The 26,435-nt window shown below is 49.7% G+C and overlaps 2 protein-coding genes across 2 annotated transcripts; one reads left to right on the plus strand and one right to left on the minus strand.

The window, feature by feature from the left end:
* The first annotated feature begins 1,297 nt into the window (after positions 1 to 1,297).
* LOC133107314 (uncharacterized) lies at positions 1,298 to 9,530 on the plus strand. Its single transcript, XM_061216339.1, has 9 exons — positions 1,298 to 1,810; positions 2,110 to 2,225; positions 2,685 to 2,764; positions 3,956 to 4,130; positions 5,371 to 5,479; positions 5,889 to 5,974; positions 7,065 to 7,150; positions 8,064 to 8,988; positions 9,464 to 9,530. Exons 1-9 carry the CDS (start codon positions 1,403 to 1,405, stop codon positions 9,483 to 9,485), a joined length of 2,007 nt encoding a protein of 668 aa, XP_061072323.1. The 5' UTR covers positions 1,298 to 1,402; the 3' UTR covers positions 9,486 to 9,530.
* Positions 9,531 to 13,834: 4,304 nt separating this feature from the next.
* LOC133137303 (gap junction beta-3 protein-like) lies at positions 13,835 to 21,484 on the minus strand. The gene is made up of 2 exons (XM_061255496.1): positions 20,790 to 21,484; positions 13,835 to 16,014 (listed from the first exon to the last, which is right to left on the minus strand). The coding sequence occupies exon 2, from the start codon at positions 15,906 to 15,908 to the stop codon at positions 15,096 to 15,098; it is 813 nt and encodes a 270-aa protein (XP_061111480.1). The 5' UTR covers positions 15,909 to 16,014; positions 20,790 to 21,484; the 3' UTR covers positions 13,835 to 15,095.
* Positions 21,485 to 26,435: the final 4,951 nt, after the last annotated feature.

Genomic DNA, 26,435 nt, shown 5'->3' on the forward strand with positions numbered 1-26,435 from the left:
CCACCCAACATAGGTGTGCATGTCGCGTAGACCACGCCCCTGACCACCTCCTTAAAGTGACAGACGCACTTGTGGCTGGCTCCACTGGTCTTTCGCCATGTGAATGGCATCGCGTTTGGTCACACACGGGAAGTATCAAAACAACGTTGGTTTCAATGCAATGACAAGGAAACCCGCCCTATACTTAGCTAGATTGGTGGTTTTATTGCGTTTAATAGATTTGTTGCATTGCAGAACACAGCTTCCTATCACAAATAACAAAAATGGTTTGAGTAGCGTGCTAATATCATTTACGAACCGACCCCCGGTTGAATACTAAATTTCATAATTAATTAACTTCAGTTTCGTCCCGGTTGACTGGCCAATCGGATAGGGTAAACGAAGTCTACTTGATCCTAATCATTCAATGATCAATTAATCAGTTCGCCCAAACAGCCACCCCGGGACGCCACACCGGCGTCCCGGAATGCTGGTTTTCGTTCCCATGCCAGACATTTTAACACTGTTATTTTTCCTGAATTAGATGTTTAGAGCGATTATTTGCCATCTTAAGCCACATTTTGTCGGACATAGCTACCATGAGGAATAAAACTCCCAAGTTTGTATGGTGCATATTGTGCTATATTGCAAACTACTACATCAACCTTTTTTTCCTCCATGAAATGATGGCTGGTTGATCAATAGGCTCCTAATTAAGTTGTTTAATACATGTTTCTTTCAATCATTTTCCCTTAAATGTATCAACACAATGCAGGTTTGGCTCCTTATCGTTTGCTTTCATTTTTTTAATTCTGTATGATCTGCAAAGTGGTTCATTTTAGTGGCCAGGTGTCCACCTACTGATTCACCACTGACTTTAATTTGATCAGTAAAAAATAACATAACATTAGATAATGGTGAGAACCGGTAGTTATTTACCTCCGTAAAAAAGAGGAATAAACGCACAGTGTAGATTAATGACATAACATAAGATGCCGTTTTATGTAATTACATGCACTTAGCACAATAAGCACTATAAGAACATTAGAATGTTATTCTTCACGGCATTCTGACATAACTAATAATTCCTCCTAGCACACAATTAAGAAAATCTAATAGTTTGTTAAAGTCCTAGGAATTAAATTCCAACAAAAACCTAAACCAATCAAATTCATGACTGAGGTGAAACAATATACGCTCCTAATTATCGTCAAACACTGTTGAATTATTGTGGTGCTTTGATAACCGACAGCTGGCGCAGAACGTAATTCGATGGAGGAAGCCCAGTCAATTAACTCAATAAATACAACCGTAACACGAGACAGCCGTTTCTAACCCCCGATTACGATGGCAGAAAAGTTCTAATAGTCTCAGCCGCCCAATAGCGTAGTTCTTGAAGTTATATATAATTTTCGTCGCAGAAATGTGGCGGCTAACGCTCTTATGCTTATTTTCTATACGGCGTGTATCGCCCGCTCTTTCGGTAGGGAATCTCGACGGGCCGCTATCTGGTCACGCAACGGACCCGGAGGGGGTCGCGGAAAATGCGTGGTATCCCGGCGTTTCTCTGCTCGGTCCCGTCGGAGGGCCCTCTTCCAATCCGCTGGCGATGCCATCCGACCCCGGCGCTGTCGTCGGGGGGAGCGCGGATTTGGAGCTGGAGGTCTGGTGCCTCGGTGGCCAGCTGACCCTGGGCGTACGGGCGACGCCGGGCGGCGCGGAGCTCAACCGGGACGCGCTGACTCTGGGGGACGGTTGCGAGAGTAACGGATTGTCGGTGGACTACCTGTGGTTTACCTACGACCTCACCGAGTGCGGCACCAGGCAATCGGTGAGCGTGCGGTGGCGTTCTCTCCGTCCGGCTCCGAGCTACTGGGCTAGACCGTGCTGTCGTCGACTCGATGGATCTTCAGAAAGGATTATTTGTAACTCCGCTGCAGCATTGCCATTTAAAGTTCCATTGCCTCCATTATAGGAGTACGGATGTTCATAAAGTGATTTATTGAGTACTTTGAATATGAACTAACCTCTCTGTGGACCTTTTTAAAGCCCCCCTGTACGTTGAGTTTTAAAATGGTCTTGAATTGGTGTGCCCTGTTGTGCTGTGGAAGTTCATGGTCTTTCCCGCAGGTGCTGGATGGCGATGTTGTGTACAGCAACGTCCTACAGTATGCTCCAGAGCCCTCCAGCTCTGTGCTCCAGCAGGTTGAGGCCTTCTCTCTGCCCGTTTACTGTACTCTGGACAGGTGAGCCCCAGCAGGCCCCCCCCCCCCCCCACCTCCTGGAGTTGCAACTTCTGCGCCTGCCATCTTCCTATTTAGGATGTCGAAATGGTGTTTGTCTGAAGCTATATCCGTCTAAGTGTGCTAAAGCTACCTGGGTGCCACGTGCAGTGAAATTTCAGTGTTGGAAGAGTGCATGGTTACGACCCATGCAAACCGAAGTGGTGAAGAGTTGAACAATATTAAGCGCAACGATTACCTTTTACTTTGCTTAGCGGAACGTAGTTGAAATCCTGATTCCTTTTAAATGTCATTACATGCATCGACTAGCTGCTGTCGATGCGCACGTAGCATGTCCAAAAAAATCCCCAACTTCGCTCGTATACTCGTATACTAAAGCTGCCTTGTGTTCACCGCATGATAGAATGCATGTTTAGTGCATGGCGTTTGATTTGGCCCAGCCAATGTCTTTCTGCATTTCAGAAACCAGGGTCCTGTTCTGATGTCCGTTCCTGTGTCCACGAAAAGCCTCGGCCCTGGTTTCTCTCTGCGGGCGATGAACGGTGAGTCTGGGATCAGTGCTGGGGGTCAGTGCTGGGGATCAGTGCTGCTCTCCTCCTCTGGTTCGTCCCCACAGCCTGGACCTAACCATCCCTTCATGTGGACCTTATTCTTTACCTGCTAGTTTAATGCCCCGGCTGTCAGACTCGACCGATTGGATTTGATAGATTTCATAATGCAGCCGTTTTATCCAGTCTACCATCACACTCTGCTGGCCAATGGCTGATGGGCTCCCCCTCTCTATCCAGGTTCCTCCTGAGACTGTCTGTCACGGTTTACCTTGTGGGTTTTTGGGGTCTCCGGGCTGGAGTTTCCCCTCTTTTTTGTTGCTCTGTAAAGCGGTGGTCTCCGACCCTGGTCCCGGAGCGATCTTGGGCCTTCTCGTTTTAGTTTCCACCCGCGGAGCCCCAAGTATCCAGAGTGAACGGTGCTGAACTGCTCATCACTTCATTAAGTGCAGAGTAACTAAACAAAAACCAGCCGGCCCTGTGGCCCTGTGGCCCTGTGGGACCAGGCCCACGGCTGTAAAGCGTCAGTCTTCTGTGAAGTGCTATAGAAATGAAATGAGTAGTTGGAGGGTGAGGAGCTGAATGGGGCGTGGTTAGGGGGTGAATGGGGCGTGGTTAGGGGGTGAATGGGGCGTGGTTAGGGGGTGAGGAGCTGAGTTGGTGGGTGAGGGGCGTGGTTAGGGGGTGAATGGGGCGTGGTTGGGGGGGTGAGGAGCTGAGTTGGCGGGTGGGGGGCGTGGTTAGGGGGGTGAGGGGCGTGGTTAGGGGGTGAGGAGCTGAGTTGGCGGGTGAGGGGCGTGGTTAGGGGGTGTATGGGGCGTGGTTGGGGGGGTGAGGAGCTGAGTTGGCGGGTGGGGGGCGTGGTTAGGGGGTGAGGGGCGTGGTGAGGGGCGTGGTTAGGGGGTGAGGAGCTGAGTTGGCGGGTGGGGGGCGTGGTTAGGGGGTGAGGGGCGTGGTGAGGGGGTGAGGAGCTGAGTTGGCGGGTGGGGGGTGTGGTTAGGGGGTGGGGGGTGTGGTGAGGGGCGTGGTTAGGGGGTGTGGGGCGTGGTTAGGGGGTGAGTAGCTGAGTTGGTGGGTGGGGGGCGTGGTGGGGGGGCGTGGTTAGGGGGTGAGGGGCGTGGTGAGGGGTGTGGTTAGGGGGTGAGGGGCGTGGTTAGGGGGTGACTGCATGCGTTGCTGTTGAAGGCTCCTGGACCGGGCTGGCGGAGAGCGTGGTGTTCCGGTGGGGCGAGGCCATCAGGCTGCAGGCTGCCGTCGGGCGCGTGGGGGAGGAGCAGCGGCTCTACGTCCCCTCCTGCCACGCCACCGCGACCCCTGACCCCAAGTCCCGGCCCAGAGTCCGCCTCATCATGAAAAAGGGGTGCGTAACGGCCGCCTCTCGCCGGGCGGCTGAGGTACATGACTGTGATCACTGCAGCTGTTGGGTCCCTTGAGCCAGGCCCTTACCCGGGCCCTTACCCGGGCCCTTACCCGGGCCCTTACCCCGGGCCCTTACCCCGGGCCCTTACCCCAGGCCCTTACCCCAGGCCCTTACCCCAGGCCCTTACCCCAGGCCCTTACCCCAGGCCCTTACCCCAGGCCCTTACCCCAGGCCCTTACCCCAGGCCCTTACCCCAGGCCCTTACCCCAGGCCCTTACCCCAGGCCCTTACCCCAGGCCCTTACCCCAGGCCCTTACCCCAGGCCCTTTACCCCAGGCCCTTTACCCCAGGCCCTTTACCCCAGGCCCTTTACCCCAGGCCCTTTACCCCAGGCCCTTTACCCCAGGCCCTTTACCCCAGGCCCTTTACCCCAGGCCCTTTACCCCAGGCCCTTTACCCCAGGCCCTTTACCCCAGGCCCTTTACCCCAGGCCCTTTACCCCAGGCCCTTTACCCCAGGCCCTTTACCCCAGGCCCTTTACCCCAGGCCCTTTACCCCAGGCCCTTTACCCCAGGCCCTTTACCCCAGGCCCTTTACCCCAGGCCCTTTACCCCAGGCCCTTTACCCCAGGCCCTTTACCCCAGGCCCTTTACCCCAGGCCCTTTACCCCAGGCCCTTTACCCCAGGCCCTTTACCCCAGGCCCTTTACCCCAGGCCCTTTACCCCAGGCCCTTTACCCCAGGCCCTTTACCCCAGGCCCTTTACCCCAGGCCCTTTACCCCAGGCCCTTTACCCCAGGCCGGAATTGGTCTCTGCTTGGGCTAATAAGCAAAGTCACCCTGGATAAGTAACTAATTTGTGGCTGTATTTGTAATTCTGTGGCATGGTGTAAAACTGCTCTTCAGTCCATGTTCCAGATTTGGGAGGGTTCCAGATTTTACTTCTAATAATCTAGCCACCTTGATTTTTGTCCTGCTTTGTGGAACAGGGGCCCTGGGCTGATCTGTGGGCATCTCCTCCCGTATGTTAGGCCAGTCAATGTTGCTTTTTAAAAATTGTTTAAATATTATTTTTGTATTTATTTTTTTAAAATCCACTAAATGTTCTGTGGGAAGTGCGCTAGTGTGGGTATGTCTGTGGGATTTTGGCCAGGTTTCGGTCGACCCAAAAACCAGGGACGGCGCTGCTCACCCTGGGGTCCCGCCCCCGGGTCTCACCTGTCCCGCCCGGTCTCCTGCAGGTGTGTGGCGTACGTGGTTTCCCAGCGAGGCCGCGCCCGCTTCGTCCCGTCCGAGCGCACGGACGCCGTCAACTTCCTGTTCGCCGCCTTCAGCCTGGCCGCCCCGGAGGTAGGCGGGGCTGCCGCGGGGTTTCCGGGGGTAACGGCGCTGCCCGCGGTGTCCGGTCCTGTGCCGTGGGGCACTGGGTGTCTGTCGGGTTTCTCTCTGACCGATCCCGCCGCCCGCTGACCTCTCCCCCCGTTCCCGCTCCGGTGGGGGGGGGGTGGTGATGAGGGTTGCAGTGGTGGGTTGGGATGAGAACCTGCATACCGTCAGCCCTCCGTGGCACGTGATTGGGCCCCCCGACGCAGACCCAGCTAGGCCTTCTGCAGCTGAGAGAAGTGGTCATACTGGCCCCCTCTCTGGGGCCATGTCTTAATCACAGAGGGTTTTCCTGCGACGTGTCTGTGCCGTTATGAATGCTCAGGTGTGCTCGTAGAAGCCCCTCCGCAGGGCGTTCACCTGTGACTCTCCGCAGATCTACCTTCACTGTGAGCTGGCTGTCCTTGGCCAGGAAATGACGCCCGCCAGCAAATTCTGCAACTACAACCAGAGGACGCAGAGGTGGGTGTCCTGCTTTATTTCAGCCTGCAGGGGGCGCTGTGTAATGCTGGCACAGGTTTCACAGAGCTGAGCAGAGCTGGAGTCGAGGCGCTGTTTAACGGAGTGCTCGGCGTTGGTTCAGCGCGTGATTCTCAATGTAGTGCACTTCTGGAGTGCCCTCACGAGCAGACTTTTCAGGAAGTTAACCGTACTTTTTTTTTTATTTTTATTTTTTTTTGGAGGTTCCAGAGGAAGGATTGGAGAGAGGGAGGGGCTTTTTATGATGAGGTTGGTCGTTTTGCGACCCTTCCACTGTACCATTGGAATAAGAAACGCATGGGAGATGTATCATTCGGTCTGCAGTAGGTGGAGTAGACCATTTCAGCCACAACCCAACTTAAAAAAAAAAAAAAAAAAAAATTTTTTTTAAAGAAATAAAAAATTTAAAAAAATATGATAATGATGATGAATTATAATTCCCCTGAATTACCTTCTCATCCAGTGTGCTCTTTACATATGCAATGGTGCAATAGGGTGCAGCTGGTGCAATCGGGCGGCCTGTAGCGTAGTGGTTTAAGGTAAATTACTGGGACCTGCAAGGTCGGTGGTTCGGTGTAGCCACAATAACATCCGCACAGCCGTTGGGCCCTTCAGCAAGGCCCTTAATCCTCCCCTGGAGCAATGCGGGGTTGTCTCCTTAGTCTAATCAACTGTGCGTCGGTCTGGATAAGAGTGTCTGCCAAATGCCATTAATGTAAAAAAAAATAATAAAAAAACGATGCAAGGGGAAGGTTTTGGGTTTTGGACCGTGGGGCTTGTGTAACTGGACCATAATTGATTCGGCAGTGGGGCTGGTGTTTGGGTCTGGGGCCACTGCTGTCCTGGAGTGGTGTGTATTTGAGCTTTGACTGCATACCCCGTGTTTCTGCTAAATGCCTGTAATGTACAATGTGGACCTCATTTTCCAGTCTCTACCTTAAGGCCTCCAAGCTTCAGTTGGCAGAAGTCCGTTTCTGCCCTGGACGTTCAGTCTCGTGGTGGATTTGTGCTGAGCTGGTGGTGGATGACCGTTTTGCCTCCTGAGGGTTGAGTGACTGATTTCCCCCGATAGGTGGGAGGAGCTGAGCGGTGACATCGCTGTGTGCGGCTGCTGTCGGACGCAGTGCCCCGACCCTGCCCCCAACAGCGCCCCCGCAGGTCAGTGTGTGACGTTGCGGTTTTGGCCCGGCACGGTCTTCTGCACCTTTAAAATGTGACCAGGGGTGTGTAGAGCAGGCGTGTCCATCATTGGCCAGAGAACGCTTTATGCAAATCGGGTGCAGGCAGTGTTGAGCCAAAGCGGGTGGCTTCCTGACTCTGATTTTTCAGAGTAAACTGGCACATTCAAAGGTACTCTTGCATCGCTATTGAGCTGGGGCCAGAGTGGACTGCTTTTTCATTTTCTTTAACTCTTTAGGGCAGTTTATACCACTTATACCAGTTTTTGCTAAAATGCCATTTAATGTTGAAATGAAGGCATTAATGTCTCACTAGTAGGTACACATTTACAGTTGCAAAGTGTGATCTTGTGTAATCTGTTAGTTGGATAATTGTGCTGAATAAAACTCAAAATGGCAGTTTATTTTGGCCCATGTTCTAGTTTTGGACGAGTTCTGAGTTGTACTCTCTCCAGTTAACTCTGGGATCCTCCATGATGCACCCCAGGTCTGACTCCAGGAGACGAATGACATTGCGAGCAGTGAATTCATGCCTTCAGACCTAAAATGGACATTCCTTGGCTGCAATCTGCTGGACGTTCTAACATTTTGTAGGGATGGATTAACTCTTCTGCGTGAAGCTGTTTTGGCACTGTGCTAATCCCCTCCCTCATTGGTCCTTTTGCACTGTGCTCTAGTAATCCCCTCCCTCATTGGTCCTTTGGCCCTGTGCTGTAGTAATCCCCTCCCTCATTGGTCCTTTGGCACTGTGCTCTATTAATCCCCTCCCTCATTGGTCCTTTGGCACTGTGCTGTAGTAATCCCCTCCCTCATTGGTCCTTTGGCCCTGTGCTGTAGTAGTCTCCCTCATTGGCGTGGCGGTGTTTCCCAGCATGCTGTGCGTTTCCCGGCAGGTCTCCGTGCGCTCGTGACCGTGGGCCCCCTCGTGGTGGAGAGCCGTGGAGCGGCCGAACCGGAGGCTGCGCCCCCCACCGCCCCGCCGGTCGCTAGGGCGACCACCCCCGCCCCTCCGGGTGCGTCTCTCCCCACGGCGTTCCCGGAACCGTCTCCGCCGGGATTCCCGGCGTTCCCGGCCCAGGCGGCGTGGGCGGGCCCGTTGTCCCCGGAGGACGTGGCCGTCCTGGACGGGTTCCCGGTGCCGGACGCCCCCCCGGGCTGGGTGACCGCCGGCTCCACCCGGGTCACATGGGTGTACCCTCCCGCGCCGGCCCACGGCGGGGTGCTGGTCGTCAGGCGTGTCCCTGGAGGGGCCGGGGAGGCCGCGGTGGGGCGTGTCCCTGTAGGCCCGCTCTGGGCCGGGGTGCGGGGGCCGGCCGGGGCGAGCCACTCCCTCGACGACGAGGGCCTGTGGCGGAGTTACCACGACGACCCCTCTGCCCACGACGTCTGGGGCCAGGGCACTCCCCCGCCGCCCGTCTCCGACCCAGACCCGCTTCTGGAGGAGTCTGGAAGGAAGCGGTGGGGCCTGGCTCTGGGCGCGCTGGCCCGGCTGCGGTCGGAACCTGCCGATCGGGAGGCGGGTGGGAGTCGCCGCGGCGACGCTGAGGTGGACCCCCTGGCGGAGGTGGGGCTGGAGGGCGAGGGCCTCGTGGTGCAGCGGACCGAGGTGATCCGGCACAAGGGCCCGGGCCGGCCCTACCCGGAGGTTCTGTCCGCGCTCCGATCCCGCCTGGCGCTGACCCGCTCCGAGGGCGCCGCCCAGAAGCTCCGCTACGAGGAAGAGGAGCAGGGCCAGGCGCAGGAGGAGGGAGTGATGAAGAGGAGGGTGCTGCTGGAGGAGGACAACGTGCGCCCTTCGTCCCTGAGGGCCGTGCTGAGGTGGGTCAAGGGTCATGGGTCAGAGGTCAAATGTGTTTGGATGTTGACTACACCAGGAGCAGTGTGCTGGGGAAGGGTGGGTCTGTCCTGTTCGGTCTGGGGTCGGCTTCACAGAGATGGGGTAACTGTGCTGAAACGGCTCTACTTCAGCCCATGCTCCAGATTTGGGGGCGGTTTGGGGTTTTGCTCTGCAGTTATCCAGCTAACTGTAATCCTGCTCTCTGGAACAGGCCCCTGCACTACTGGGCAGACATCGTTTGTAGAAGGGTTCATTTCTTCTGCCTGGTTGGTGATTGGCTGCTCAGTAGCTCCTCCCATGGAAAGAATTCCTGAACTGAGATGTTCAATTACTAGCTCTTGCATGCTGTAATTTCCTGTTGGAGCATTTGATCCCAGGAATGCGGTTTTTGGTGGATGCTGGAACTCGGTGACTTCTCTAACGATGCCTCTCTCTCTCTCTCTCCCTCTCTCTTAGGAGAATGTACAAAGCGGAGTGATCCAAAAGTATTCCACTGAATCAAATAAAGTTTACTGCATTGTAAGTTTCAATTTGTCCTGCCTCTTAATTTTCTCAAACATTCTCCTTTTAATGTGTTTCTGGGGAGGCGGCTGGAGTTTGAGACTGAAAAGCAGCCAGCTGCCTCTGCTCGAATGCCCGTTTAGTCCCGTTACCGGGGCGGTCTCTATGGGTGCTTGGGAGGCGACTTGACATGTATTGGTTAATCTGGCATTTGAGGTTGCGTAAAGTTTGTTTTCATTGGCTTAATCAAATGCTGAATTGGTTTCCTGTGTGTTGAGAAGCTGCTGGGTAGGGTGCATTCTGGGTGGTCACCACAAGGTGGCAGCCTCGTCCCTTCTGTCCTGAAGTCCGAGTTCAGGCCTTGTCCAGCACCCCCTCATCCAGTCTGGTCTTCACAGAACCACATGTTCCGTTTGTTTGCCAGAACAGCATTTTTAAAATTCTTGTCTCAAACCTGCTTGCAGGTTTCACTCCTGTGTCTGTGGGGGTGGGGGGTGTAGTCCGCTCTAGTTGATTGGCCTTTTTGGCTTTGGAAACGAGAGCTTACTTCCTGAAACTAAGTGCCTTAAGTTGAGCTGGAGTTCCTCGTGGGACCGGAGTGCTCCTGGGTTTGGAGCGGTGGTGTCGGACTCACTGCCACAGAGGACCGTGGGTGTACAGGCATTAATTTCGACCAATGAATGCTGCTTTAAGTAAATGGTAAATGGTTGGCATTGATATAGCGCCCTTATCCAAAGCACTGTACAATTGATGCTTCATTCAGCCAAATGCATTGAAGCACCGAATATAAGTAGTTGTAGAAAAATATAAAACCAAACCTATTTGGAAGACCAATTACACATTCTACTTTTATATATGGTACACGTACACATGTGCAAACCTACTGCTGTAATTGAAATGGTTGTATAGTCATGGTCTGAGGCCCTGTTCAGCCTCTCTGGCTCTTTCCTCCTTAGTGTGACACTGGGTCTTGTGTACAATGTGACCTGCAGAACCAAGGATTACGTTGTGTGCTTTCAGTCATGTTCTCTGCACTAATGACTGGTGTCAAACCGCCTCCATTGTGGCTCCCTCTGTAATGATAGCTGGCAGCCATTTTGTGCCAGATGTACGCTGATGTGGAGGGAGCAGGGGCTGATGGGATAGTGTTGGCCAGAAGGTCCTGATGATCAGTTTCCACCGTTTGCAATCTGAAGCTAGTTTTGTTTCCATGGTAATTGCGTATGGCATGCTGAATAGGCTCCTCATTGGGCGGGGGCTTGGGCGGAGGTTGAGGTTGACCACACCAGGGATGGCTGCGTGTCTGTAGACAGGGTTTTTGGCTGATGTGCCGTCGCCTTTGGTGGTAGAGCTGTTTGATTAGTTTCTCTGTGGCTTGTGGGCTGGGTGGAGGCCTGGGGCTGGGTGGAGGCCTGGGACCGGTGACTCACTGCATCTGGAGGGTCGGAGCTGTTGGGCTGGACCCAGTGTCTGGGCTGCATTCAGGATGAGAGTCGCTGCAAAATGTTTAATGAGCATGTACAGGGGCGGCCTGTAGCGTAGTGGTTAAGGTACATGACTGGGACACACAAGGTCGGTGGTTCTAATCCCGGTGTAGCCACAATAAGATCCGCGCAGCCGGATTGTCTCCTGCTTAGTCTAATCAACTGTACATCGCTCTGGATAAGAGCGTCTGCCAAATGCCAATAATGTAATGTACTGGCACTGCAGCTGCAGAGGCGGCCATCTTGGTTTCTCCTGGTGATCCTGAGGTGGCCGTCTTGGTTTCTCCTGGTGATCCTGAGGTGGCCATCTTGGTTTCTCCTGGTGATCCTGAGGTGGCCATCTTTATTTTCCCAGGTGTGGCCTGTTTTAAGCCTGCTTCTTAAAAACAGAAACTTGTTTGGAGTGAATGGAAAATGTTTGAGGAAAAGTTTATCAAAAATGTCAAACACGCCCTATGTCTTAAGCCGTGCGATTCTTTAGAAAAGGATAAAAACTTTTTAAAGCTTCTCCACGCCTTCCTCACAGAAACATACTTTTTTTTGTGTTTTTCTGAAACCAGATGCTTGGCACAACCTACGCACTATGCTTTCCCTGTCCGTCTTGATAGTGCGGGGCTCTGAGGCTGGGGATGTTATGGTTCCACTGACTCACTCAAGCGGAGAGCCCCCACCTCCACACACGCACACTGTGCCTTACACACACACACACACGCGCACTGTGCCTTACACACACACACACGCGCACTGTGCCTTACACACACACACGCGCACTGTGCCTTACACACACACACGCGCACTGTGCCTTACACACACACACACTGTGCCTTACACACACACACACGCACACTGTGCCTTACACACGCACACACACACACACGCGCACTGTGCCTTACACACACACACACACACACGCACACTGTGCCTTACACACACACACACGCACACTGTGCCTTACACACACACTGTGCCTTACAAACACACACACACACACACACACGCACACCCTCTCTGTACCTTACACACACACACACACACACTGTGCCTTACACACACACACACCCTCTCTGTACCTTACACACACACACACACACACTGTGCCTTACACACACACACACACTGCCTTACACACGCATTCCTCTGTTTCTCTGTATTCACACACAATTCTCAGCAGATTTAAGGATCTGTTCTTTCTTGGCCACACCTCCTCGTGTGTGTGTGTGTGTGTGTGCGCGCGTGCGCGTAGCCTATGGGTGAAAGCCCATATAATTATTTCATGACCACATTAATTTGATTTTAATCCCCAACAAAAATATGAACATTTGCAGAGAATGACAAAAAAAGACATGAATAATGCAAACATATTTGTACCCATAAATAATTTTTAAAACGAGCAATGACTTCATTAGGAATTTAGTTCAGCAATCACTATTAACCCAACCTTAACATCAAAAGGGAAGGGGAACTAAAAACTCACTTTCCCTGCTGAAAAAAAATGCTCAAGCTAGGTTTTGAAACAGCTGGTAGCTGGTTGACCAGTAAGACCAGCTCCATGCTCAGCATGGTTTGACCAGTTCAAGCTATGTTTTGAAACGGCTGCTAGCTGGTATTTCAAGATGGCCAGAGCTGGATTATACACAAGGATGTGTTACCCTTGAGCAAGGTGCTTGATCTAAAGTACTTCAGTAAAACTCGCTGTGTAAATGGACTGTAAGTAGGAATGTTATCTGCGTACATGCCTGTGGATAAGAGCTGGTAAATGCTGTGATGTAAGGGTTTAAAGGAACACGCTATGTTAATTGCCCTGCTATGCTAATTGCTAACCACTGCTGAGGGTGTTGTCGAAGAGAGAGAGGGCGTGGCTGATATCCCTGTGATGTGCTATGTGATGTCACATTGGGAAGGTAAACCTGATTGGCCAGGCAGACCTGCCCAGTCGAGATTCCTGCTTTGTTTTGTTTTTTTAAATCACGTCTTAGCCCAAAGAAGGAATCTCAGCCTCCACTCCCAGTAAGCTGCAATGTTTGCACATTTCTCCGCTTTATATATATTCAGCTAATACTTTATATAATTTTTACGTACTGAAACACAGTGGATGTGAGCAGATACATTTGGTCTGGAGAAGGAATCAAAACGCCAAACACTTTAAACTGTGCAACATGTTCCCACACACAGGAAGAGATGGTTACATAACCTCAAACAATAAAGATTCATTTTGCAATTGTGTAAGCTGAACAACTAGCAGACACTGCACCTTCAGTTTGCCGTCCTCAGCCTGCCATTAGCTGAATGTTTGGTCCTGCCGCAGAGCTGGTCACTGTGACCACAGTCAGCAGATTTCTCCATTTGTTTGGAGAAGGAATCCAAACATTCCTTTTTTTTTTTGAAGATTAGACTGTGCAGCTTTGAAAGATGGTTACACAACATCAAACAGCAAAGGTACATTTTGCAATTGTTTATGATGAAATAAGTTCTGAAATTATATTATAACCTTCTCTCAAAATGTTGGTGTTTTAACCATTTTTTGAAATTCTGTGTTCTAGAACCAGTAGAGATTGTTACATCAGCATGAAAATGTTTAGTTAAGAACATATTTGTGATCTTACACCTTAAATGCCTCATTCCTAAGACAATGTTTAATTAATGTCTGGTAACAATGGTGCCTGTGTGTGTACAAGCAGTTGCGTGTGTGTGTGTGTGTGTGTATGTGTGTGCATACCTGCATGTGTGTGTCTTACCTGGTTAACTGAGTGATTTGTGATAAGTGACATTAGATTAGATGATTGTGTTGATTATTGTTAAATGTTTTTACTGCTAGCACGCATGAACAGGGAAGGCACTGAGGCAAGGCTGACAATGTCATTTATTTATCAAAATAATAATGTACAAAAAAAGCTCTCATATTACATGTTTAAAGGCGCTTTAAAGCCTGTTTGTTCCTGAAGGGCGTGGAGATATTTCCATCCATCTCAAGTCTTTGCATTCAGAAGGCAGTCGGTCCAGTTTGGAAAAGCATTCATGTGAACACTCCCTTTGCTTTTAGACCATTTGTGGAGGTGTTAAAGGCTCTCTCCCCTCCATTCCAGTGCAATCATTTTCAGGGTTTACAAAAGGGAATCGTTTTGATGCGTCTTGCGGTTTACGGAACACAAACATGTTTCCCGGCGAGAGTCTGATGGTTCTCATAGAGAGCCGTGGGGGACGCCGTGACCTCACAACGGAACATGGAGGCCGATCGGCTCCTGTGTACAAACATGTCAAAACACCGGGAGAGCAAGCCGTAAACATACTCCTACAAACTGGCAGACAAATATATATAATACACTGAAGATATGTAAACAATGTGCTGTCATGTCTGAGACTGACTCTGTGGTACAAACACACCTCTTGGGTCCGTATATGAAAACTCAGAGGGACTTATTTGGCCCTCGAAGAGGCCTGCAAATTTACACGTCCAAACAGCTGGGGAACGGTACTGTGAGGGCAAATAAGTCACTGAGGGGCCCTGTCTTAATCAGGACATCATCATCATCATCATCGAAGAATATCTGCTTCTGATTCTGACCCAGAGCAAGAAGGTTCAAACATGACTGCTATAATCCAGTGATTAAATAACTGTTTTATTTACTCAGGAAAATATATCTTTTTCTCTTTAAAAAAAAAAAAGAAGAAATAATACATAAAACCAGGAGGCAGTGGAACGTTCTAGAAGTCTTGGGAAAGCAAAGGGCATCTGAGGCAGTGGAGGACTCGTTAGGGCCCACATTTGGGGGGCTCCATGTTGGGGTGAACCATGGACACAGAGTAGTCCAGGGAGCACAGAGTGATGGGCAGGTCCTCTCTGAGAAGTGCAGGCCTACAGCACGATGACGCGTCGGAAGACGACCACCATCTCCAAACGACACCATTTCGCAGAGGAAGGCAACCTCATCTTAACCTTACCCTTTTAATAATCAAATAATGATAATAATAATAATAATAATAATAATAACAATAATAATAAAACATGAATACACAACAGGCGGCAGTGGAAGGTTCCCGAAGTCTCTCTCTCTCTCTCTCTCTCTCTCAAAGAAGAAGAAGAAGAAAGGCGCACCCTGGAGGTCTCAGGAGGCGGTCAGGTTGGGGGCGGACGCCCTCATGTCGTCGTTGGGCTTGTAGCCGGGCTTGAGGTCCAGGCGCTTCATGGGCACGCTCTGGTACCGGCCCCGGTCGTCGTCAGCGTACCGCTGGTGCAGCGTCACCAGCCGGTCTCGGCTCTTGATCTTGCGGACGATGCGCGCGATCCGCTTGGCGATCAGGTAGATGATCTCGCACACGTTCAGCACGATGCAGAAGGCCGAGGCGCCCACCATGAAGTAGGTGAAGACCTTCTTCTCCGTGGGGTGCCCGATGTAGCAGTCCACCTGGTTGGGGCAGGGCTTGATGTCGCACTTGACCAGCTTGGGCAGGTAGAAGCTGTCGTAGATCATGTGCAGCAGGTAGAGGAAGACGACCTCGATGCCCGTCTTGAAGAAGAGGCTGAGCAGGTAGGTCCACCACAGGCCGCCGTGCTTCTTGCCCGTGTTGTTGTAGAGCTTGGCGTCCTCGCCGTACTTGGCGCGGTGCTTGCGTTCGCGGTCGTCGCGGTAGGCCACGTGCATCACCACCATGAAGGACGGGCAGGTGACGAAGATGAGCTGCAGGGCCCACAGCCGGATGTGCGAGATGGGGAAGAAGTGGTCGTAGCAGGTGTTGGGGCAGCCCGGCTGCTTGGTGTTGCAGTCGAAGTCCTTCTGCTCGTCGCCCCACACCCGCTCCGCGGCCACCACGTACACCAGCACCCGGAACACGAACACCACGGACAGCCAGATCCGCCCGAATGCCGTAGAGTACTTGTTGACTCCGCTGAGGAGCGCCTGGAACATCTTCCAATCCATCCTGGCGGCTTTAGGTACACTCCTCCTCCTCCTCCGAAAACTGTTCTTTCTGAAGTCTTCCTTTCCCTGGCCTCCGCTTGTTTTATCCTAGTGTCACTCAGTAAGCCTGGAAAAACACAAAATTAGAAGAGTTAGCAGAAAACTATTCAATTATACACTCAGTGAGAACTCAGTATTTATTAGACTTTATTAGACTGTATCCCATCTACTTCAAGGTGTTGTGTGTTCAGAGATGCTCTTCTGCATACCACTGTTGTAACACATGTTCATTCCAGTTACTGTCACCTTCCTGTCAGCTTTGACCAGTCTGGCCATTCTCCTCTGACCACTCTCATTAACAAGGAGTTTTTGCCCACAGAACTGACCTACTTATGTAAAAAAAAAAATGTAGATGATACTGCAATCTCATCAACAACATTTGCATAATAAACCTGTCAATCACCAGGGTCCACACGGGGCGGGGTCGTTTTGAACCAGAAGGCTACGGTCTCCATTTTTAACTTTTCATTTGGCTTGCATCCACACAGCACTGCATAGCATTCAGCGTTATTCAGCAGACAATTGCGATTCGCGATTTGTGATTCTTATTTGCCAAACGGCAGGACCAGAATCATTCAGTCCTGCTGACGTGGACTGAGAAACACACTGCTAAACCGGAGGTGTGGGTTCAGAGGTTCACTTTTGCACGTCTGGCGGCGGAATAATTTGGGTGAAATGTGTCGTGGTTCTGCTCTGTACAGCCAGTTCCCCGTCTCTTTTGACTGGGAGGTCTTTACGGGAATCTAAAAACGGTATTTGAGCCGTACTCTGCCTCAGCTTCAGGGCTCACTCCGTCCATCGCAGACAGACGGAACATCTCCGCAAAAGCCGCCGGTCTCTCCCCACTCTCACCACAGCAGTGAAAAACCCTCTCTGCCAATCTCAGGCTCAATCAAGGCTGCTCAACAAATGTGTTTAGATATTGTGAAAATATTTTTAGATATTTTCCTTCGACTTATTAACACAATGCAGGTTTGGCTCATTGCTATTAGCACATTGTCTTTGGATTCTTTGATATCGACCAAATAGTTACTTCTAGTGTCCACACTTTCATCAATGAGGAGCCTATTGATTTACCTCAGACTTGAATTTGATCATTTAATTGTGTACTGATAACCAGCATACTGTGCACAGGGCTCCCCAGGAGAGGTTTGAGAACCAATTCTCTGAAGAGCCGATCACTGCTTCACACCCTAGAGGCCACACACAGTGCTACAGGAGATTCAGTGACTATTTCATTTGCAACAGACCACACACAGTACTACAGGGGAGCCAGTGACTATTTTACACCACACAGGCCACGCAGTACTACAGTAGAGCTAGCACCTGTAGGAGCGATACGGTCAAGTGAAAAACAGCAGGTAACTGTCGCAGAGGACGTGTGGGGCGTTTTAACTGGTAGGCGCCATCTGAGACACCAGTGTGGCGGGAGTGTGTCACACGGAAAAACAATAAATTTCGCAACAGTCCCCAGAACTGCATTAACAGCCACACCTGCATTCCAAATCCGGCACGCACACCGGCTCACCTAGCGAGCGCTTTCAGCTGGAGAAACTACAGGAAGTGTCTGTGACCCAATAAAAACAAGGGGTCACCTGCAGTGTGCTCAGCTCAGTCAACCCCCCCCCCCGTCGAAAAACAGAAGGACTGGAGCACTTCTCCAAATCCGTGAAATGGGGATTGTCTGTACTCCAGTTGCAGTTCAGTTCTGTGGTTTTGTGGTATACACCTGAGGTCCAAACACCAGATCAGGGCACCACAAGTGACCCACTGGGTCTACGTTTAAGAAAAGAAATTAATGATAACAACAAGAATGACAGCACCACAGTAACGCAACTAATAACCAGACCATGTTTATACAGCACCTTTCTCCCGAAGCTGTGATCCAAACAAAGCAACTAAGAATAGAACGGGAAGGTAAAAGAAGCAAGTAAACTAATTTTCACAATGTATGGTATTGACTGAATTAAATAAAACATTCATATGTCAAACTGTAATATAGAAAGTGCACTATTGTGAAAGTGTTGTCACATCTTTTACAAAATGTTCTTTCTCACTTGGAGAGAGATTATTCTGGCCAGATGGATGACAGATGGACCCCTGGACAGACTTACAAAACAGAACCAGAGCCCTGTTCCAGGAAGCAGGATTATTGAGTTAGCTGGATAACTGCACAAAACAGGGTTACTGAGTGAGCTGGATAACTGCATAAAGCAGGATTACTGCGTTAGCTGGATAACTTCACAAAGCAGGATTACTGAGTTAGCTGGATAACTTCACAAAGCAGGATTACTGAGTTAGCTGGATAACTGCACAATGCAGGATTACTGAGTTAGCTGGATAACTGCACAATGCAGGATTACTGAGTTAGCTGGATAACTGCACAAAGCAGGATTACTGCGTTAGCTGGATAACTTCACAAAGCAGGATTACTGAGTTAGCTGGATAACTGCACAAAACAGGATTACTGAGTTACCGGAATAACTGCACAAAGCAGGATTACGGAGTTAGCTGGATAACGGCACAAAGCAGGATTACTGAGTTAGCTGGATAACTGCACAATGCAGGATTACTGAGTTAGCTGGATAACTGCACAATGCAGGATTACTGAGTTAGCTGGATAACTGCACAAAGCAGGATTACTGCGTTAGCTGGATAACTTCACAAAGCAGGATTACTGAGTTAGCTGGGTAACTGCACAATGCAGGATTACTGAGTTAGCTGGATAACTGCACAATGCAGGATTACTGAGTTAGCTGGATAACTGCACAAAGCAGGATTACTGCGTTAGCTGGATAACTTCACAAAGCAGGATTACTGAGTTAGCTGGATAACTTCACAAAGCAGGATTACTGAGTTAGCTGGATAACTCCACAAAGCAGGATTACTGAGTTAGCTGGATAACTGCACAATGCAGGATTACTGAGTTAGCTGGATAACTGCACAATGCAGGATTACTGAGTTAGCTGGATAACTGCACAAAGCAGGATTACTGCGTTAGCTGGATAACTTCACAAAGCAGGATTACTGAGTTAGCTGGATAACTTCACAAAGCAGGATTACTGAGTTAGCTGGATAACTTCACAAAGCAGGATTACTGAGTTAGCTGGATAACTGCATGAAGCAGATTATTGATTTAGCTGGATAACTTCACAAAGCAGGATTACTGAGTTAGCTGGATAACTGCATAAAGCAGGATTACTGAGTTAGCTGGATAACTGCACAAAGTAGGATTACTGAGTTAGCTGGATAACTGCACAAAGCAGGGTTACTGAGTTAACAATGGTTAACAAGTGAAACCCAGAACAGATGTTTTTACATCAGTCCAGACAGTCCAATATTTACTTTACCAGTAATCCTGCTTTGTGGGTTTCACTCAGTGCAGTTATCCAGCTAACTCAGTAATCCTGCTTCACGATACAGGTCCCGGATCTCACTTCCGTAAACTGGCAGAAATGTTAACGAGTTCCAACCGGGCCGACCCAGATTAAAGATGGAGAATCGGGGGTCTGTCCGATCCAATCAGCGGATCTGGAATCCACGAGGACAGGTGAGATCCAGGTGGGTGTGTAGTGTGTGTGGACAGAGCGTGTGAACCTGCCCATCACAGAGAACACCTCCAGGAGCCCAAGACTGACCTCCAGCCAAGCACCTACGGTGTGATCCTCCCAGGACACAGTCAACCGCTCATATCCCAGGACACAGTCAACCACTCATATCCCAGGACACAGTGAAACATTAATCTCTGTCCTAACATTGGCCGTCCTGTTTTGACAGTTCGCATTATTGTAGCCTAGGTCAATTACAACACGTTTCCCACGTGAGGCCGGCCCTCCGCCAAATTTGGTCACATAACCTGTTGACATCTCATCGTGAGCAAGAGCATCGACGGTTCGGTTCAGGGAAATGGCAAATGTTATTCTATACTTCACAAAATCTACACACATGACGACATAAAACAAAGGAAAACATGAGCCTGCGCAGCCATTTTGAGCAATTAGTGCACATTCGAGTCGTTATGTATTCACCTGCTGATACGGTTATTGGTGCTGCTAATCAAAACAAACGTTTGGAAAACGAAAAACGTGACTAAAACTAGTTGCGCTTTTTTTTTTTGGAAAAGTAAATGGAAATCAACCGTGTTGTTTCTGAAAGACTACTTCCATCCAACTGACAGTGCGTGTTGATTTGTAGAATCCGTCCTGCGATTTCCCAAATCCGTCCAATTATAAATGTCAAAATCCGGAATATGTTATGATTAACGTAAACATCCGAATGCGGCGTTCTCAATCCTCCGCCAGGTTCAGGCCGCTCTTGCTGGAACAGGATTACTCAATGGACCGATAGCCTTAACTGCCAGCGGAGATCCCGTTCGGTTGAGCGTAACGCCAGGAAAGCGGAAAACATAAGATCAAGAACAAAGACCATTCTAGATTCTAGATCCACGGTTAAACGCGACGCTTTTATCCACTAAACGCTCCCGAACAGTGTCACGGGGCACTAATGAAACCGACCTGATAAATAAACTTTCTGTGATTAACAGCCAACTGAAAGGTGGGCTTTCCGAGACAACCCATTCTCATTCCGCTCAGGTAGACAACGGACCGAAAACTATTTAATCAATGTAACATTTCATTAATAGTTAACATTTTCGACCAGCGTATGAATCATACGTTATTGGAATATTGTCAACTGTGGGATATCGTTTAATAGCTGTAAATCAATAGCGGTAGACCCACTGTCCATAATTGAGGTGGTTGTGTCTATCGAATTCTCATAAATGAAGAATCTAACGTCAAGATAAACAGATTTTATGGAGGAACGAATGAATTATATACTTACTGAACGTCGGTGCTTTCTCTTACTCCATTTCTGAGTATTAACGGACGAGGCTTATTCGCGTACTTAGTTTGCTTCTATCGCCCGTCAGTTATTTTGCCAAATACCTCAACACTCAAGACACATCGCTGCCAACGCTGATGTCTTCAGTTACAAAAAATGTTTCTTGGTTTTTGTCTAGGGGTGTGGTTAAGTTAAAAAAAAAAAAGGGAAAAAAAGCAAAGCTCCACGAACAGGTTTGGTCCGTTGTTTTTCTCCTCGCATTAAACGTTGCGCGCCCCCGCACTTTAACCTGGAGGACTCAGGCGAGTGGCATGGGAACAAAACATACAAGAAGTAAATCAGTAAGTACATGAAAACCACACACACACGGGAAAATGAGAAGTTTGTTTAAATTATACGTTTCCATGGCTATGATGAATACAAACATGCTCCGTGTATTGTAGCCAACATTTATCTTCCTCCAGTCCATGAAATACTCAGAACTTCGGGTGGAATGAAGTGTGGAGTCTCGCTCTCACTTAACCACGAAATAACTCAACACAGTCTTACTTTCCGGTCCTTTTAATTTTGGTCAAGTTCAAAAAGCCACTCTCTGAGAATTTTGGAAGGGAACTGGCCTGGATGAGGGACACGCGGGTGAGAATTCGCCTGCACACTCAACGTCTAATTTCACGAGTAAGATCTCTCTGAATACTACGCCATCGCGAGGGGACTTTAGAGCCTCCCTTTTCCTCTGGACATATTATTTTGTCGGCGTGTTTTTCCATTCATTTGCAGCGTCGCGGCATTACCGACCGGTCCTGTTCGTACCTGTCAGTGATGTTTCTCGGCCGCACCCTGCGATGAATGGGAACGGTGTCGTGTATGGCCACTTCTGATTGGTGGAGATTGCGTCGGGGCTTAATGTTGAACTTCTATTGTGGGTGTGGGGGAGGTGGCACTTCACACGAACAAGAGGGCGCCTCTTCTTTTCAGAGAGCTGCTCGAGGTCTGGTTACGAACACCTGGGCTTCCGGCGCGCGCTCTCATTCCGCGCGTCCCCCGGCGTTGCTGCGGAAAGAGAGACCGGAGAGATCGCTCGAACAGGCACACAGAGGAACAGCAATTTAGAAGCTCAAACATCTGCTGTGCTCGTGTTTTAATTGACGTTACAACATACTTCCTTGTTGCCAATTTAGCGGAAGATATTCTTGCTGCAAACAATGGACAAACCTTCACTCAGATTTGAGCTGGTTTATTTAACGCGCAGTTACTCCAGCGTTAGATCAACTGCATGCCAAATGAGTCAGTTCAGGGGAATTAATTTGCATTCAGTTGGTGCCATGGTATCATTCTTTCGATAACGTGAATTTTAAATTTCCCATTTCCCAAATTACATACTGTACATAAGCATATATTGACCTTTCTGGCCAAAGTGTGTTATGTGCAGTTGCAGCTTTTGGACTGTGCAAATATACTGTTCTGCAATCTTCCAGTCAGAGTGTGCTGTAGGCCATTCAGCCTAGCAATGCTTACCTTTTCCTACCACTAAAGTTTTGCATATGCATGTTTTGTTTTAGCTCTTTCTGGTTATGTAATGTAATGTTATGTCGGTGGAGAGGTCAGAGGTCGCTGGGAGGGGACAGCTGTGTAGGAATGGCTGGCGCCCGAGCATGTCTCCGCACGCGTGACATCAAGAACGGGAAATTTCACAGCTGCCGTGTCTGGACCTGTTCTCTCGCTCGCAAGCAAGAGAACCCTCTGCCTCAGCCTTCCGTGTCTCCCATTGTTCCGCCAGGGGTTCTAGATGTTCCTACGGCTAGTGACATCATATCCTCTCAGTCCTGCGGGTTCCAGATTCTGTAGAACCACCTGCCTCCTCTGTTCTTAGCTTACTGTGACATCACAGCTTCTCAGGCCTGGCTGCACTGGCCTTCTGACTTGACACGCAACTCGTAAAGTGCTGGCAAACGCTTGGGCCCCACGACAATGTGTCCCCTTAGCGTCCGCGTCCCCGTAGCCATCTTACAGGCCAGACGGCGCAGCGGACGGGAGGTTTTAACTCAACACCAGAACCAGACGGCCGGAAGGAGCACAGGGCTCCTGCATTTCAGGGCTTTTTTTTCACAGAGGGGAGAGAAGGAAATGGAGGTTTGAGCAGGACCGTGACAGACTGCAGAAGCAGACGGGGGTGTGTGTGTGTGAGGAGTGTGTGTGTGTGTGTGTGTGTGTGTGTCTGCTGCCTCTCTTTTTCCACTGGCTGTTCTGTGTGAGCCTGGCGTTGGGTCTGAGACATCCAGCAGGAATGTGTGTCTGACTCAGAGCCTCACCACACTGCTGCTCCGTCTCTCTCTCTTCCCCTCTCCATCCACCCTTTCTCTCTCCTTTCCCTCTCCTCTCATCTCTCCATCTCTCTCCTCCCCTCTCCATCCACCCTTTCTCTCTCCTTTCCCTCTCCTCTCATCTCTCCATCTCTCTCCTCCCCTCTCCATCCACCCTTTCCCTCTCCTTTCCCTCTCCTCTCATCTCTCCATCTCTCTCCTCCCCTCTTCATCCACCCTTTCCCTCTCCTCTCCATCCATCCTTTCTCTCTCCTCTCCTCTCTGTCTAATCTCTTTCCCTCCTTCTCTCTTCTCCACATCTCTCCTTTGCCCTTTTTCTCTCCCTTTTTTCCTCTCTTCCCTTCCCCCCTCCTCTCTTCTTTTCTCCACTCTGTAATTCTCTTTCAACCCACTGTTGAATGAAAAAAAGTCTCATTTTGTGAACAGAAAGGGCGAAAGAGAGAGAAAATGTTTGTGTTTGACTGGAGCGCAGATGTTTGGGTTTGACTTGAGTGCAGATGTTGACGTTTGACTCATTGGCCTCCACTGACTTCCTGTTGCCACACGCATCTGATTCAAGGCCCTAGTGTTGGCATTTCAGGCTGCTAAGGGGACTGCCCCACATTACATACAATCCTTAATCACTCCCTACTCCCCAGCTAGACCACTCCGGTCTGCCAGCTCTGGTCGCCTTATGGTTCCCTCTCTACGAGCTACAAGCTGCACGTTCACGCCTGTTTTCCGTTCTGGTTCCTCAGTGGTGGAATGACTTGCCTACCACTGTCAGGACAGCAGAATCCCTCCCCATATTTCGACGCAGACTCAAAACACACCTTTTCAAACTCTACCTTAGTCCTCCCTTCTGATTTCCTCCCCTCCCCCACTTCCGATATCCCTCTTGTCTAACCCAAAAAATAAAAGATGTTCAGTTTTGACTTGAGTGCAGATGTTTAGGTTGGGTGTTGGGGCAGTTAGGGTTTCGGGGCAGTTAGGGTTTCGGGGCAGACAGGTTGGATGGGCACTCCTACATAGAGGCTTCAGACACACGATGCTGTGATGTCACACCCCCTCTGGGGCAGTTAATTGGAGCAGTTAATTGGGGCAGTTTAGTGGGGCATTCGCTGTGAGTGGCGTGTCTCCGTGGAGCAGGCCCTGGGGCATGCTGGGACGGACCTCACCGATCCACCGCGGGTTCCCCACGGCGGCCATCTTTGTTGTGTTTCCCTGCTGAGCGTCGCCATGGCAGCAGCGGTGCTCGCCCGCCTGACGCAGAGCCTCATCCCGTATGACGCTTTTCAGTTGAGTCATCGCAGGGCGGGGCCGCCAGTCTCCACACCCAAAACCCAAACCCCCTCTGGCGATGCCGGGAATCTTCGTCCAATCGCCTGACGGGACACCGGCTAAAAAATATCCATTTTGATTTGAGTGGCAGAAATGATTAATTAATTGAATTGTCTTCGGTAACAGGAAGCAAAACACAAAGAGTTACACACACACATACACAAACACACACACACACACTCATGCACACATACACACAGACACAACATACAGACATACAAACACACACACACAGACACACACAGACACAACATACATACAGACATACAAACACACACACACACACACACACACACACACGGTAATACAGGTTTAGTGATCTGAATCTTTTCTGTTTTGATAATCCAGTCTCCAGTCTGGGGCAAGACGAGACCTGATGTGGAATTCACAAGACAATGAAAGAGGAAAGAGAGGCAGCAAGTGTATGTGTGTGAGAGAGAGGGGGTGGGGAGAAGTAAAGAGAGAGCAATATAGATAAAGAGAGATAGAGAAAGAGAGAGTGAGAGACAGAGAGAGCAAGAGAGAGAGAGAGAGAGAGAGTCCCCCAAGCCAACACCCACTCAAACAAAGACGCTCACGTCTACAACATGCACCAACCCCACCTGTGTCAACCAGCCAAAGGCCCAAGCCCAGCCAGGCTTACGTCAAGCACCCAGAAGCCAGGAGCATTGTGGGATTCCAGCCCCCTCTGTTGAGCCGCAGGCATTGTGGGAAGTGTTGCGCAACACTTATCTCCTTAGACCAGTGGTCTGAAACCCAACGCCGTGGAGGGTTGTGTGCCTCCAGGGAGACAGGGAGTGAAAGTGTGGAAGACGCTCCTGAATGTGACTGTGAACACAAACATCTGCCTGGGGCTCGGCAGAATAAGGATAAAGTATTTAAAACCTTTTTGCCATAATACGAGACATTGTTGGCAAAAACAAAGGAACAATTTATTTCTTCAAAAATATGATTTATTTTCTGTTGAGTCTCCTTGTAGTGTAGGTTTCACTGCAGTGGAATACCTGGTTCTTGAGAGTAACACCAGAGATGAATGTCCCCTTCAGAGACCAAACCTAACTGCCTGATCTTAGAAGGATATGAGTGTGTTTGTTATGTGTGATTGTGTTTGTGATGTGTAATTGTGTTTGTTATGTGTGATTGTGTTTGTGATGTGATTGTGTTTGTGATGTGTGCTCGTTCACAAGTCGACTGTTTTTCTGCTTCTACGTCTATTTCTGACAAGAGCAGGGCTGCCCCTAAACTACGAGTGTTTCCATGGAAAAAAACTGTTGATTTTTATTGTTTCGTATTAATAATGTCTAAATGGGTACTGTCAGCACTGTAACCCAGAAGTGAGGAGCTCAGTGAAACAATGGCACCATCGTTAAGGAAATTGTATTCCTTTCCTTTTGCTCAGAGGGGAAAATGCGGCGAGATATTTTTAAACTTCCTGCATCCTGGTTGGGGTTTGGCTGCATTCTCCAGAAGCTCTGTGGGCCCCGGTGATACCAACACAGGCCTGATGATGCGAACAGGGCCGATAACTTTCTCTTGAGAGCCATAAATGTCACTGCGCTCCTGATGACATCACACAATGCGCAGGACTGTGTGTGCCGTGTGTGTCACCCTCAAAATATCCAAAACTGTCAGTCAGATGTGTTCATATATACCTACCTGTACAGCCGTGCCTGTACATATGCCATACTGTTCGTACAGGACCAAGCAAGGGTCTCAAACTCTTTATTAGACATGCTATGTTTCTGATTAAATCTAATAGGTCCATTTTTGTCATTGTGATTAGTTTCACCTGCCAGTACCGGCTGCTTCTGAATATTCAGAGTAGTGTGAAGAACTTTATGAACATACAACAATTTACCTCACTTAATTCTGTCAGAGATTGCTGACCATTACAGTTCGATATCTACACTCTAAAAAATGGTTCCAATAGATTCCCTGTGATTCCATAAAAGAACCCTATCTCGTTAAATAGTACATTGTTGGGCAAAATGGTTCTTTGCCTGAG

This window comes from Conger conger, chromosome 1 (assembly GCF_963514075.1).
Source record: "Conger conger chromosome 1, fConCon1.1, whole genome shotgun sequence".
Lineage (NCBI taxonomy): Eukaryota > Metazoa > Chordata > Actinopteri > Anguilliformes > Congridae > Conger > Conger conger.

Excerpts from the sequence above, each read along its gene's own strand:
- LOC133107314 (XM_061216339.1), top strand. The coding sequence starts at position 1,403 with ATGTGGCGGCTAACGCTCTTATGCTTATTTTCTATACGGCGTGTATCG. Across the intron at positions 7,151-8,063 it reads CCCCAACAGCGCCCCCGCAG|GTCTCCGTGCGCTCGTGACC; the intron begins GTCAGTGTGTGA and ends GTTTCCCGGCAG. Across the intron at positions 8,989-9,463 it reads TCCCTGAGGGCCGTGCTGAG|GAGAATGTACAAAGCGGAGT; the intron begins GTGGGTCAAGGG and ends CCTCTCTCTTAG.
- LOC133137303 (XM_061255496.1), bottom strand. The coding sequence starts at position 15,908 with ATGGATTGGAAGATGTTCCAGGCGCTCCTCAGCGGAGTCAACAAGTAC.